At 42.7% G+C, this 16,152-nt stretch overlaps 1 protein-coding gene across 5 annotated transcripts in view; it reads right to left on the bottom strand.

The window, feature by feature from the left end:
- KIAA2012 overlaps nt 1–14,242 on the bottom strand; it is a 126,295-nt gene extending 112,053 nt beyond the window's left edge. For 2 of the 5 annotated variants that reach the window (XM_005202670.5, XM_010802194.4), the window contains exons 1-2: nt 13,633–14,242; nt 11,980–12,264 (exon numbers count right to left, since the gene is read on the bottom strand). In XM_005202670.5, coding sequence (XP_005202727.1) covers nt 11,980–12,264; nt 13,633–13,716 — 369 coding nt within the window. In that variant the 5' untranslated portion in view covers nt 13,717–14,242. 5 annotated transcript variants of the gene reach the window in all.
- Nucleotides 14,243–16,152: the final 1,910 nt, after the last annotated feature.

Raw genomic sequence — 16,152 nt, 5'->3', positions numbered from 1 at the left:
TAATGTGTACAGAGGGCTCTCTCGCTCTTTTAAAATTAATTAATTCATTCATTGTTTACTGTACTGGGTCTTCCTTGCCGTACGGGCTTTTCTTTAGTTGTGGAAAGTGGGGGCTACTCTTTGTTGCAGTGCTCAGGCTTCTTATTGTGATGGCTTCTCTTGTTGTGGAGCAGGGCTCTAGAGCACAGGCTCAGTGGTTGTGGCGCAGGGGCTCAGATGCTCTGTGGCATGTGGGATCTTCCCAGACCAGGGATGGAACCCACATGTCCTGCATTGGCAGGTGGATTCTTTACCACTGAGCCACCAGGGAAGCCCAGAGGGCTCTCTTATCCACATTCCACTAGGAGTGCGTCCTCTAATGAGGAACTTACTTGGCCCACCGTCTTCTCGGCGGAGTCCAGTGTCCTCTCCTCTGTGTCCTCCGGCCCCATGTGCAGAGGGGTGAGGGGGTTGCCCTTACATCTGGCCCCAGCCCCGCACTGGCTGTCATGGCCATGTTATTCCACTCCTGGCAGGCGAGGGTTTTCAGAAGATAGAAGGAGCCCATATGTGCAATGCTCCCACTTTGCAGATATGGGGTGGCAGGGTGCCAGTGTCCCCAGGAAGACAAGAAACACCCGGATTGCCAACTGCCATCGTAGCACAGAAGGTGGCCAGCCTTTGTGTGCGGAAGTTCACAGAGAGATGAAGAGGGAAGTTCAGATATCCCAGGGCTGGCAGGCAAAGCCATCTGTAACTTGACCCTACCCATTTCTCCAGGTAAGAGCCACACCTGTCTAGTTACTCTGACTTTCCTCTGCCACTCTCCTCTCTGGGCCTTCACTGACCTATGCCCAGAGAGTCTCTCTCCAATTATTTTTACCACAAGACTCAGCTCAAATTCTACCTCCTCCAAGATGTCACTCTAGATTTTCCTAGCAAGAAGCAATCACAGTCTCTACTGTCTTTATACTTTGACTGCATATTAATAAATTGTAGTCCAGATCCTATCCCAGGCTGCCTTGTATCAAGTGTCACGGGGGCGCAAATCTGCCTCCCTGATCACATTGTACACCCACCCCTGCTGGGTAGAGGTTATGGCCTCCCCCCACCACACCCTGGCAACTACTGTGTTCATCTAACAATTATTTGTTGAGAATTTGCCATGTGTCAGGCAATGTTTGAGGCATTATTTAATAACTATTCAGATGTTAACTCAGAGGAATGGAAATCCCCCAAATATTCCTGTACTTTTCTGCTGACAACTTGTCTCCTCAAGCTGCCCACTCCAGTCAGAAGTCCTTCTCTCCAGAGGAGCAAAGCCCGTTTTCTCCTGCTCTGAGACACAGAGTCCGTGTGCTCTGGCAAAGACCAAGCTTTAGGACAGAGAGTGACCATCATTGTTGTTATACATGTGTAGCAGCCAGACTTGGGGCTGCGAGGTGAATGCAACCAGAGTCAGGTGAGGGTGAGGTGGGGAGGGGAGAGGTGTGTGTCCACTAAAGCTGTGCCTGAAAAGACTTCTCAACCCCAGCCTGACTGTCATCAGTCTTGTGTAAACAGTGCCACTTTCAGCCAGCTCTTTCTCTGCAGGTTTAATTTCTGAGTCTGTGCAAATGGCTCAGAGGATAAAGCGTCTGCCTGCAATGCAGGAGACACAGGTTCGATCCCTGGGTTGGGAAGATCCCCCTGGAGAAGGAAATGGCAACCCACTCCAGTATTCTTGCTTGGAGAATCCCATGGACAGAAGAGCCTGGCGGGCTACAGTCCACGGGGTTGCAAAGAGTCGGAAACGGCTGAGTGACTTCACACTCACTCCCAAATATCTTTGGTAGTCATGTGTTACTGAATATCAGGCCATTAAGAAGGGAATCATAAAGTGGTTTGAATTTTCCCATAGCTGCAATGTTGTAACAGGGTTTGATTCCTGACCAAACCATTTAGTATCAAAGATTTGACTAGTCATATGCCACAAAAGCAAAGATAAAACAACTAGAATTGAAATCAGAAAATATGAAGCTTCAGTTCCTGTAAGAACTCAGTCTGCTTCAGTTTGAATCTTGGCTCCATCATTTACTAGCTGTCTGGCTTTGGGGAAATTACTTGACCCATCTGTGCCTCAGTCTTTCTGTCAAATAAGGATGATGAAAGTACATACCCTGCATGCAAAAAAAATGAAGTTGAATCCTTACCGTGCACCATATATAAAAATTAACTCAAAGTATAGTTAATATAAGAGCTAAAACTATAAAACTCTTAGGATAAAACTTAGGGGAAAAGCTTCATGACATTGGATTTGGTGAGGATTTCTTGGATATGACACCAAAAGAACAGGCAACAGAAGAAAAAGTAGGTAAGTTGGACTTCATGAAAGTGTAAAATCTGGAAATTCCCTGGTGGTTCAGTGGTTAAGTCTCCATGGTTCTCTTGCAAGGGGCACGAGTTTGATCCTTGGACAGGGAACTAAGGTCCCACATACCATGTGGCCAAAAAAAGAAAAGAAAATGTAAAACTCTTCTACATCAAAGAACACTATCAGGAGTGAAAAGGCCAACCCACAGAATGGGAGAAATTATTTTCGGGTCATATATTTGATAAGGGATTAATATGTAGAATGTTTAAAGAACACTTAAAACTCAAAAACAAAAATCAATCTGATTTTAAAGTGGGCAAAAGACTTGAACAGACATTTTTCCAAAGAAGATATATAAATTGCCAATAAGCATATGAAAAGATGTTCAATATTACATGTTATTAAGAAATGCAAATCAAAACCACAATGAAATACCACTTCACGAGTTTGAGCTATTATTAAGAGCTATTATTTAAAAAAAAAACCAGAAAATAACAAAGGTTATTGAAGGTTTGGAGAAATTGAAACCCTTGGGCATGGCTAATAAGAATGTCAAATGATGTCGTGGCGGCTATGGAAACCAGTATGGTGGCTCCTCAAAAATCAAAAAAATAGAATTATGTATGATCCAGCACTTCTACTTCCGGGTATATACTCAAAAGAATTAAAAGCAGGGAAATCGACAGATATCTGTACACCCATGTTTATAGCAGCATTATTCATAATAGCCAAAATGTGAAAGCAAGCTATGTGTCCATCAACTGATGAACGAATAAACAAATTGTGGTATATACACATAGTGAAGTGCTATTCAGCTTTCAAAAGAAAGGAATAATAATAATCAGAATAATAATTCTGATACCTGCTACAGTATGAACAAAGCTTGAAGACATTATGTTAAATGAAATAAACCAATCACAAAATACTAAAAGGATAACTACCATATGATTTTACTCTTATGAGGTACATACAATGGTCAAATTCATAGACACAAAGATTAGAACAATGGAAAATAGGGAATTACTGTTTAATGTGTACAGAGTTTTAGTTTTTCAAGATAAAAAAAGTTTTGGAAATGGATGGTGGTGATGGTTGTATAGCAAGGTGAATGTACTTACTGCCACTCAGCTGTACGCATAAATTGATTAAAATGGTAAATGTTATGTTTATCTATATTTTACAACAATAAAAAGTACACATAAAGTTGTTGTGAGGATTAAATGAGATAATTAATATAAAGTGCTTAGAATGCTGAGGGGTACAATACTATTACTTAAGTGTTTGCCTATTAAGTATTAGCTGTTATTATACATGCTGCTGCTGCTGCTGCTGCTAAATCGCTTCAGTTGTGTCAAACTCTGTGTGACCCCATAGACGGCAGCCCATAAGGCTCCACCGTCCTTGGGATTCCAGGCAAGAACACCGGAGTGGGTTGCCATTTCCTTCTCCAATGCATGAAAGTGAAAAGTGAAAGTATCGCTCAGTCGTGTCTAACTCTTAGTGACCCCATGGACGGCAGCCTACCAGGCTCCTCCGTCCATGGGATTTTCCAGGCAAGAGTACTGGAGTGGGGTGCCATTGCCTTCTTATTCTCCATCAAATGGTTATACCAGGGACCCAATGGATGAAGTACATACAGCCAAGCCTACTGGGTTGTATGTATGCTTACTTGAACATGTTACCTACAACCCAGGTTGGTTTTAATGAAAATCTGATTTGTGTTCCTAGAAGCATAGTAAAGGGTTTTGAAGGATGTGTTGGAAGAACCAGAGCCCTTTTAAAAAATGCTGTTAAATCAGGAGAGATGTTTTTTTCCCCCTGGAGCATGTGGAATCTTCAAAATCAGGCCCTCTAGGTATTAAGAGTGGGGCTTTGGGATCAGTTGTCCAAGCTCTAATTCTAACTCCACTACTTAGATATATAACTTTGGGAGAGTTAGTTAACCTCAAGCCCCCATTTTTCCTGCTACGCTATGGAGGTAATGGTGGCACACCACTCATAAACTTGTGCAGATTGAGTGTAGTTATAGAGATTAAATGGCTGACCTATGCCAAGCATTCAATAAATGTTAGCTATTATTGATAAAACCTTTGACCTCATCATCACAGATGACCCATGCATCTCTCCTGATGTTTCCTACTTCTAGTTTGTTAAAAGCTCTAAGTACAGCTGCTCAGGAGCTGCCCAAATGGAGCACACTTAGCAGAAGGAGTGAAGTCAGGTCACACTCCCCTCACTGCTTTGGTGCCTCTCTTGATACCTCGTTAGCTTCCGCAGTGGCTCAGATGGTAAAGAATCTGCCTGCAATGCAGGAGACCCAGGTTCGATCCCTGGGTCCAGAAGATCCCCTGGAGAAGGGAACAGCAACCCACTCCAGTATTCTTGCCGTGAGAATTCTGCAGGAAGCTACAGTCCATGGGTTGCAAAGAGTCAGACATGACTTAAGTGACTAACACTCTGACGCCTTGTTAACGGCCATCAGAGCACTTCTTAGGGGCACCATCAAACCAGTAGCAAGTAATTAAATTATTCAGGACTTGCAAATGGACTTTGTCTTCTTGATCACTGGCTGAAAGGATAATGTATTATTCTTCCTGCTTTTCTATATCTTTCTATTTTATATAACGAGCTGACATGATTAGGATGGGAAAATAAACTTTATTCAAAAAATATTATCACAATATTACTTGATAAAATAGAAGCCTGAAGTTACCTTTGCGGGCTGTATAATGACTGTGAACACCCATTGGATAGTTAAGCGCCTTGAGTACAGAGATTAGGCAGTATGGAATCAGCGAAGAAAGGTTGACAATGCTTTTAAGTGTGCGTGTGTGCTAAGTCATTTCAGTTGTGTTCAACTCTTTGCGACCCTATGGACTATAGCCTGCCAGGCTCCTCTGTCCATTGGATTCTCCAGGCAAGAATACTGGAGTTGGTTGCTGTGCCCTCCTCCAGGGGATGTAACCCCATTTATAAGGTAGATGACAGACCCAACACAACCTTGGTTGAAACCAGTTATAGTAAACTGAATCCTGTTCATCCTTCAATGAGATAAAGAAATGAGATGCTCTGTGAAATGAATTTTTAAACAAATTATTTTTAATACATTATTTAGTCAAATACCATGTTAGACATTTAAAAATATTACTGGACTTATACAATTCTAAAAATATAAGAAGAATAAATGCTAAAACAATGAAAATTAGCTACATTTTCTGATGATTTGAGAGGTACTTGAGGTTTCTGCTAGGCTTCAAAAGCATCATGTTGATTGTTATCTAGATACTACTCCAAATTATGGTTATTTAGATTTCATAGATTTTTAAATACATGATAGAAAGCTGGATGAATTACAGGCCTCGTGGTTTTAACTCTGAAAATATTTGAACAGTATATCCTTCTGTTTTTGTTTTTTTTTTTAAACCAAAGCAACATATCTGTGTGTATCCAGAAGAGTAAGAACTCTGACATCTAATGTCTTGACTTAGCATTTATCTTTGCTCTTTAGGAAGTTGGGCTGTCAAGAAAGTTAAAGAGTAGGTGTGTGTTGGGTTATAAAACTCAGACAGATTTCTGCATGCTTGTCATTAGATCCATATATAGCACTGGAGATGGTGTGAGATGCTTTAAAAATGTGATTTCACCTTCCTGCGACAGCCTTGATTCTCACGGGTCTGAGTGGAGCCTGCGTTGTATAGGTTTCCTGATTCACAGCTCAGACAGGAGAGACGTTTCTGTGAGCAGCACTGCTCTATTGATTACCCATTCTCACTTTTACCCCCTCCGCTTTTGGCTCTTTTGCTTTGAGTGTGGTGTTTTTAACTCTTGTACTATATTATTTGGATGATGAAATACTGACCCTGAGGGACAGATGGTGTGATGATCGCAGGGCTCAATTTACAGCACTGTTTCTATTCCGCTTCCCTGCCCAATCCTACCTGGCTCTCTACGGTCAACCTGGAGACTACTTTTCACTACTCTTTCGAGGCCAAAGTTTCTTATTTTTTAAATCCCATGACTTAAAAAAATTTTTTTTTGGAAAGGATATGTAAAAATAAAAGTATGACATAATCTCACCACCATGGTTAAATTTTGATGTGTATCTTCCTGCTTATACAACTAATTTTTAAAAATTGGGATTATAGTCGAGAGGTGATGTTTTCTATACTGTCTAGTCTTGAATGCTGGTATAATTATCTACATGGCTGTATAACTTTGAGTGAATTACATGAATTCTCTATGGTTTAATTTCCTTACTTTTAAAATGAGATAATAATAGTACCTATCCCTACAATTGATAGAAAGTATATTGAGTTATATAATAGAAAGTACTTAGAACAGTGGCTGGAACATTTTAAATACTAAAAAATGTTAATGAATGTTGGTATTTTTATTAAATGAGTACTATTTTTTAACCTGCTTTTAAAAAATACACTGTATTTTCTCATGTTATTCATGACTTTATTATTTACTCGTGATATGTTATTCATAAGTAATACCTGACTTTATTGCCTGACCCCAAATTCATTGTATGACTGTTTAATCAATGTCCCATTGTTGGACATGTATTATTTTCAGTGTTTTGCATGGTAAATAACCCTGTAGTAAACATTCTTGTGCATGAATCTTTGGCCACATCTCTGATTATTTCCTAAGGCAACTTCATAAAAATAGAATGCTAAATCAAAGAGTATTAGCCCTTTTTAGGTTTTTGCCAAAATGCCCTCTAGAAATGTCACGTGAATTTGTACTTCTGTATGAGACAGCTCATTTCCCCATAGCCTTCTCAGTAGTGGATATTATGATTTTAAAAGTTTCTTGCCAGGCTGTAGCTTTTGTAATCAGATGGTGCTCTGTAGTTTCCAAAGCTCTCCTCTTCTGACCGTGTTCATTGTTTTTAATACCAACTCACTCTTGAGTTATTTTTTCTTCTATTTTAATCTACCATGTCCTCTAATCTTAAATTCCTGCTTTATTACTATTCCAAACATTTTCTTTCCTTTCCTAGTTCCTCACACCATTTTCCTTCTGTTCACTGGAGTTAGACTACAATGTTCTGTTTGTATATTTGTAAGTAGGGAAAAACCACTAGACCATTCAGGTATAACCTAAATCAAATCCCTTACGATTATACAGTGGAAGTGAGAAAGAGATTTAAGGGACTATATCTGACAGACAGAGTGCCTGATGAATTATGAACAGAGGTTCGTGACACTGTACAGGAGACAGTGATCAAGACCATCCCCAAGAAAAAGAAATGCAAAAAAACAAAATGGCTGTCTGAGGAGGCCTTACAAATAGCTGTGAAAAGAAGGGAAGTGAAAAACAAAGGAGAAAAGGAAAGATATACCCATTTGAATGAAGAATTCCACAGAATGGTAAGGAGAGATAAGAAAGCCTTCCTCAGTGATCAGTGCAAAGAAAAATAGAGGAAAAGAACAGAATGGGAAAGACTAGAGATCTCTTCAAGAAAATTTGAGATACCAAGGGAACATTTCATGTGAAGATTGGGTCAATATAGGACCTAACAGAAGCAGAAGATATTAAGAAGAGGTGGCAAGAGTACACAGAAGAACTGTACAAAAAAGATCTTCACAACCTGGATAATCACAATGGTGTGATCACTCAGCTAGAGGCAGACATCTTGGAAGCGAAGTCAAGTGGGCCTTAGGAAGCATCACTTCGAACAAAGCTAGTGGAGGTGATGGAATTCCAGTTGAGCTATTTCAAATCCTAGAAGATGATGCTGTGGAAGTGCTGCACTCAATATGCCAGCAAATTTGGAAAACTCAGCAGTGGCCACAGGACTGGAAAAGGTGAATTTCATTCCAATCCCAAAGAAAAGCAATGCCAAAGAATGCTCAAACTACCGCACAATTGCATTCATCTCACATGCTAGTAAAGTAATGCTCAAAATTCTCCAAGCCAAGCTTCAGCAATACGTGAACTGTGAACCAGATGTTCAAGCTGGTTTTAGAAAAGGCAGAGGAACCAGAGATCAAATTGCCAACATCCTCTGGATCATGGAAAAAGCAAGAGAGTTCCAGAAAAACATCTATTTCTGCTTGATTGACTACGCCAAAGCCTTTGACTGTGTGAATCACAATAAACTGTGGAAAATTCTGAAAGAGATGGGAATACCAGATGACCTTACCTGCCTCTTGAGAAATCTGTGTGCAGGTCAGGAAGCAACAGTTAGAACTGGACATGGAACAACAGACTGGTTCCAAAGAGGAAAAGGAGTACATCAAGGCTGTATATTGTCACCCTGCTTATTTAACTTACATGCAGAATACATCATGAGAAACGCTGGGCTGGAGGAAGCACAAGCTGGAATCAAGATTGCCGGGAGAAATATCAATAACCTCAGATATGCAGATGACACCACCCTTATAACACAAAGCAAAGAAGAAGTAAAGAGCCTCTTGAAAGTGAAAGAGGATAGTGAAAAAGTTGGCTTAAAACTCAACATTCAGAAAACTAAAATCATGGCATCTGGTCCCACCACTTCATGGCAAATAGATGGGGAAACAGTGGAAACAGTGGCTGACTTTATTTTTTGGGCTCCAGAATCACTGCAGCTGGCGACTGCAGTCATGAAATCAAAAGATGTTTACTCCTTGGAAGAAAAGCTATGGCCACCCTAGACAGCAGAGACATTTAAAAAGCAGACATTAAAAAGCAGAGACATTACTTTGCCAACAAAGGTCTGTCTCATCAAGGCTATGGTTTTTCCAGTAGTCATGTATGGATATGAGAGCTGGACTGTAAAGAAAGCTGAGCATCGAAGAATTGATACTTTTGAACTGTGCTGTTGGAGAAGACTCTTGAGAGTCCCTTGGACTGTGAGGAGATCCAACAAGTCCATCCTAAAGAAGATCAGTCCTGAGTGTTCATTGGAAGGACTGATGTTGAAGCTGAAACTCCAGTACTTTGGCCACCTGATGCAAAGAGCTGACTCATTGGAAAAGACCCTGATGCTGGGAAAGATTGAAGGCAGGAGGAGAAGGGGACAATAGAGGATGAGATGGTTGGATGGCATCACTGACTCAATGGACATGAGTTTGGGTAAACTCCAGGAGTTTGTGATGGACAGGGAGGCCTGGCGTGCTGCGGTCCATGGGGTCACCAAGAGTCGGACATGACAGAAGGACTGAACTGACTGAATGTTGTCAATATGATAGATGGATACCTCAAGAAGATGGGAACTTCTTTTTTCCATCGAGCCCAGGTTTAACTAAAAATGAAGCCATTCCCCAAAAGACTCATCTACTTTATAAAGAAATAAGATTCCTGTTGCCTGGAATATTTCAGCCATATGGACGAGCATCTGAAAACTGTAGAAGGTATTCTTGCTTTGGGCAGTAAGTCAGCCTACGTATCAATGTCCACCCAGTAAAACAGAAACCACTCTAAATATTTAAACATAGAAGGAATTTAATTTAGGGAATTGATTACACCAGTGACTAGAAAGCTCAGATGCCAAAAAGATGTTGAGGCAACACTGAGATTACTAACATCAGGAAGCCAGTCTGAGCCCTAGGCTAAAGGGCAGAAGGAGTAGCTGGCAAGGTCACCTGGAGGAACCTGGAGCCACAATGGGCCTTCCTGGAGCTGGACCACAGAGGTGATGGGCGTACTTCTTACCACCACGGGTGGACTGGGAGAAGAGAAATCCCTAGGTTTTTCTCTCCTCCCTCTCCAACCTCCTTCCAATGTCACCCAATGGCAAATGCAATTAGAAGCCAGTTGACACAGATGTCTGTGGAATTACATGCAGCCTGTGGCCAATCCCACGGTGATATAGAGTTGAGTGAGGTAAGGGCGAGGAGACGATGTGAGTGCAAACAGGCCAAGGCCTGACACAGATTCCTGGAGGCCCCCCGGTCCACAGACAACAGGGTGAAGTGCAAAGCATGGAGAGGTAGGCAGTCTTGGTGTGAACCTGGGCTCTGCCATTTACTAGCTTTGAGAATTTGGCCAAGTCACTTAACTCCAAGCTTCAGTTTCCTCATCTACAAACGGAGGCAAGAGAAACCACATCTCACAGGTCACTGTGAAGATTTAATGCAGTAATAGTTGTAATATAATAAGTATTCAACAACAATTGGTTTCCTTTCATCCAATTTATGATTTTTAATATCAAGGGCAACTGGGCATGCGGTCAAGGTCATTAAGCTTCTTTGAAATATTTTGAAAGAAGGAAAGAGGGCAGAGAAATTTTCCTTTTGGAAGCTCTCCATTGGAGGGATATGATAAATTGCTCTATAATGATACTGGGGGATGATTTAAAACACACTGAGGGTATCGTGCATGATTGATTCATTCATTTCACAAACATTTATGGGTACTCACTATTTTTTTTCTGGAAACTAAGATTTAGATGTGGTTTCTGCCGTCAAGGAGATGGCAACTGATGGACCAGAGATGCCTTGTGATGTACGATGGTATGGGAATGCTCACAGAGGAGGGAGCAATGGGATAGCTCTGTCTAGGGAAGTGGGAGAAGCTTCAGTGGGTGATGATAGCAGAGTTGTGTTTTGAAGGATGAAGAGGAGTTTTCCAGATGTAGAGGCACATGCAAAAGTGTAGAGTTACAAAAGGGCACAAGATACTAGTGGAATGGTGAGCTCTTCACATGGACGGGGCCTCGAGGGGTCCACAGTCATGGTGGTGGTTAGAATGAGTGGCAGATATGGCTAGAAATGAAAGAGAAAGCCAGTGCATGAAGGGCCTGGCATAGAAGTTAACGACTTTATCCTACGGAGAAAGAAAAGCCAGCAGAGACTTTTAAACTAGGGAGTCTCCCACCATCTATGACCTAGAATTTCATGAAGTGACACATCATCCAGTCTCTCTCATGGCCTGAAGCAAAGGGCTGATGCAATGCTGATATATAAAACAGGGGACATATATACATCTCATAAGAGATTAGAAAGCCTGAATCAGAAAAATGAGCACAAGGGTTTCCCCTTAATATTAAATTCAGGGTGGAAAAAGTCATTAATTTATCCTGCAGATGCTGAAGGGCTCAAGGTAAATATTTAAAATATTCTCCTTTCCACAAAGCCAAGAATATCAGAGGTGTGAAGATGATGCTTGTGGCTATGAGACAGGATTTCAAAGATGCTGATGAAATGTCTGCTGGCAGGACCTGTCTGAATTCTGAAAAGGACCTTGTGTTATATAATGGAAAGGAAAACACAAAACGATAATAAAATAGTCCGGGTGGGTCAAACAGTAAAGAATCTGCCTGCAGTGCAGGATACCGGGGTTCCATCCCTGGGTAGGGAAAATCCCCTGGAGGAGGAAATGGCAACCCACTCCAGTATTCTTGCCTGGTCAGTTCCATGGACAGAGGAACCTGCTAGGCTATCATCCATGGGATCACAAAGAGTCAGACATGACTGAGAGACTTTCACTTCAATTCACATGTGTTCCAGAGCCCTTTCATGTAGATTATTTCATGTAAGCCTCATGACAGTGGTGTGCCATGAGTACAATCCCATTCTGGAGATGAAGAAATGGAAATCTGAGGGTTTCAGAGCTTCCTAGGATCTCTGAAGAAGTTATACCCAAGTCTGTAGCTTGACTTCTAGACACACAGAACAGGGCCTTCTCTGAGCCCTGGACACTGCTCTGCTTACCTGTCTCCTTCCGTATGCCAGGATGGCTTCCTTGAGGTCCTGCAGTGTATGCAGTTCAAGATCTGGCCTCTTCCTGCGGCCTTTGGGGCGGTAGGGGCCTTTTCTCCTCTCTTCGGGGGTCCATGCTGAAATAGCCAAACCTTCCGAGTAGAGGATCAGGGCGCCTTTTCTAGTGCTGAATGTTTTAGGAAGAAAGAGGCTCCATGTGTGCTGGTCAGCGTTGCCCTCATCCTGTGGTTTTCTGACCAAGATGTAATCTTCCGGGGACTTCCAGTTCAAGTAATCCTGCAGTGGAAACAAAGCACCTTAAACTGGTCCCCAGTGGAAGGCCCTTCCACGGCAAATACTGCATGGGCAAGTGTTTAACATGTTGTCCGTGACTGCTTTTCTCTGAATTGTTCACATGGTGTCACGAACACAGTATTTCCTTTTAATTTTTTTTCATTTATTTACTTATTTATTTTTTAACACCGAAAACATTTTGTCTTGGGGTATAGCCAGTTAACAATATTATGATAGTTTCAGGTGAACAGTGAAGGGACTCAGCCATATATATACATGTATCCATTCTTTTCCAACCCCCCACACTCCTCTTAGCAACTGATTTTGTTCTCCACCTCTCAGAGTTAGTAGAACCCAGGGCATGTTTCTCTTTTACCCCATTTAACTTTCAAGAGAGCCTTTTTATGCCTACAGGCTTGAATAGGGTAGAATGTGGCTTCTAGGCCAGTTAAAATTTCCTGGTATGCAAGGAAGTAGTAAGAATTACCAAGGGCAGCAGATAACTTTGAAATTAGACCTGGAGTAGCTGGCAGTTTAAATGGGAGAAAACCATGCCAACCCATCACTTCAGCTATATACAGGGAGAATTTCTATACATTCCAGATGCTATGTAATGTTACCTAATTTGGCTGTTTAGGAGCCTATAAAGTAGTTACATATCTTGTAAGTAAGTGAACGCCATTGGCCACAGAGGTCTTTTGAAACTTTATATGTCTTTTAATACAGTGAAGGTCGAATATCATGACAAACTACCATGACAATGGAAATCTCTGTATGATCCAAAAATTTTCAAAGCACCCCCAGTGGATTTCTTATTCCTGGCAGGAGTCAATGAAATAAAATTCCAGTACAACAAAGGAATTTTGCCACCTCTTTAAAAATCTTCTAAAATGAAAAAAAAAAAGTTGTTTTTTTTTTTGCCTATATTAAATATGAGTCCTTGCGGGTTGAATTCCAGAAGGTTCAAGGAAGCCATTGAATTGGCATGAGCACACTCAGCATTTCAACCACAGAACATGATGTCTAAAAACCCAAACAGCCATCAGCTTGCCTAGAACCCAGGTGGAAATTCTGGTCTTGTACCAAACCGCCCCAATTCTAGACCATGTGGAATCTCCTCCTGTCTAAAGCAAATGAGGCCATAAATCAGTGAGGGAGGGGGAGGACAAGGGCCCAGGTGGCAACTTCTGTGGGTCAAGCAAACTACCTTATTTTCTTGAGTTTCACCAAGGAGGAGGGATGATCTCTCGGTGACCCCCATCACCTCAGAAACAAAACCAACCAAAACACACAGGGCTCAGCCCCAAGTGGAAAAACAGAACGTTCCCCTCCCATCCCCCAAATATGCTTTTATTCATTGGTAAGACTCACCTCTGGTTCAAAATAGACTTCTAGCTTCTGTTTGTTCTGGACCAGCTTGCCATGTCCCCGGCTCAGGAGAGAGAGGGTGAACATGGTTTTCCTCTGAGCACCCTTCTCAGGGGCAGTTCATCTTGGTTTTGAAGGCTGAAAACCGGTCACACCTCAGGGTTTCCTGAGCTCAGCAGTGAGCCCAAGAAGACCACAAACACTGGGCCTTTTATGAAATACATTTTTTTTCACTTATACAGCAGCTTCTTAATAACAACTAGCCACAGAGTTTAGACAGTGTGTGTCTTTGTCGGGAGAAAAAATAAACCACACACCCAGACTCCTCAAGCCCTGGATTGTCTGCTCTCTGGGCCGCCCTCTCTCCTCTTCGCCTGCACCCTTGTTGTGCCTGGTCCTGTTGCTCGGGTACCGGCCGTGTGCATCGGCAGATCTGGGCCACAGGCACCCTCCTTCTCACTGTGACCGGAGGTTGTTTCCTGGTTGCTATGGCAGCACAGGGACGTGAAGTCGCTTAAGCCAGTCTAGGCAAGGCAGGGACTGTTGAGGGCAGGGTTCACACCCTGTGGGGAGGGAGGGTCAAATGGACATTGAAGGGACCAGGCTCAGATTTCAGGTCCTGATTTCGGGGATAGGGGGCATGTTGGGATATTCTTTCTGTTACAGGACTTGTTCTGCTGGTAGAGAGTGTCTCCCCCTTCTTCAGATATGAGAGCTTTTTCACTGTCAACCAAGCATTAACAGACTCAGAGGAGTCGTGTAGGTCATCTAAAGCAACCTGTGACATTTTCTTTGGCTGAGCTCCAGCGTCTTCTCAGCTGGACATGAGGCCCCTTTTTCTGGTATTTGCTGCTTTGCAGGAATGAGTGCAGGACACCTGGACTCTCGAGATTCCTCTGCACACCTGGATCTCACTTGGGCAACTCCCATCTCTAGAGGGGCTTCCGTGGTGGCTCAGATGGTAAAGAATCTGCCTGCGATGCAGGAGACCTGGGTTTGATCCCTGGGTCAGGAAGATCCCCCTGCAGGAGGAAATGGCAACCCACTCCAGTATTCTTGCCTTGGAAATCCCATGGCCAGAGGAGAGGAGCCTGGCGGGCTATGGTCCATGGGGTCACAAAGAGTTGGACACGACTGAGTGACTAACACTTTCACTTTCATCTCTAGAGGGAGGGGGTATTGGGAGATGTGGGTAGTGGGCATTTTGGTTGTCACAATGACTGTCTGCTGTCCTGCCTAATGAAGAAATGTCTCACTCTGAGTGCCAAAGTCATCCCCTTTGAGAAACACTGTTGGGGCCTGGGCTGCTTGTTCTCCTTGGTGCTGACACCATGAGGAGGACAGGACTGAGGGGAGGTGGCCAGGGAAAAAAAGAGACCCTTTTGCAGGTGATCTGGGACTCTACTTTGGTCTGGAAAGGCGACCTGTCCTGTCATCTGTCATCGGAGTCTTCAGGCAGTCCTGTGGGAGTGCTCCTGCTGACCTGGAGGAATAAGTTCAGCTAGACCCAGACCAAGGTACTTTTCCATCTCCCGCTGTGACTGTCACTTTTCTGGGAGGCAGGCTCAAGTCTCATAGGGAAGAAATAGAGGTCATGGTGTATAATGAGATTGGATTTATCACAGGGAATCAAGGCAGTGAATGCAGAGGCTCAAAACTGAATTTAGTCAAAACCACTATGGATACCACTTCGACAGTCCTTGCATGCTATGTGCTAAGTCACTTCAGTCATGTTTGACTCTGAGACTCCATGGACTATAGCCCACCAGGCTCCTCTGTCCACAGCATTCTCCAGACAAGAATACTGGAATGGGTTGCCATTTCCTCTTCCAGGGGATCTTCCTGACCCAGGGATCGAACCTGGGTCTGTTACATCTTCTGCATTAGCATTGTCAGGCAGGTTCTTTACCACTAGCACCATCTTAGAATGACTATTAAAAAAAATAAAAACAAACAGAAAAAGTCCAGAAAATAATAAGTGTTCTGAAGATGTGGAGAAATTGGGATCCTTGTGCATTAGTGGGAATATCAAATGATGCAACAGGTATGGAAAACAGTATGTCAGGAATTCTTTGATGGTCCAGTAGTTGAGACTCTGAGCTTTCACTGCCAAAGATCAGATTCAATCCCTGGTTATGACCAACCTAGATAGCATATTGAAAAGCAGAGACATTACTTTGCCAACAAAGGTCCGTCTAGTCAAGGCTATGGTTTTTCCTGTGGTCAGGTATGGATGTGAGAGTTGGACTGTGAAGAAAGCTGAGCGCTGAAGAATTGATGCTTTTGAACTGTGGTGTTGGAGAAGACTCCTGAGAGTACCTTGGACTGCAAGGAAATCCAACCAGTCCATTCTAAAGGAGATCAGTCCTGGGTGTTCTTTGGAAGGAATGATGCTAAAGCTGAAACTCCAGGACTTTGGCCACCTCATGAGAAGAGTTGACTCATTGGAAAAGACTCTAATGCTGGGAGGGATTGGGGGCAGGAGGAGAAGGGGACGACAGAGGATGAGATGGCTGTATGGCA

The sequence above is a fragment of the Bos taurus genome, chromosome 2 (assembly GCF_002263795.3).
Source record: "Bos taurus isolate L1 Dominette 01449 registration number 42190680 breed Hereford chromosome 2, ARS-UCD2.0, whole genome shotgun sequence".
Lineage (NCBI taxonomy): Eukaryota > Metazoa > Chordata > Mammalia > Artiodactyla > Bovidae > Bos > Bos taurus.
Note: the sequence above shows the minus strand (reverse complement) of the source record. Positions and strands in the feature narration are given on the sequence as shown.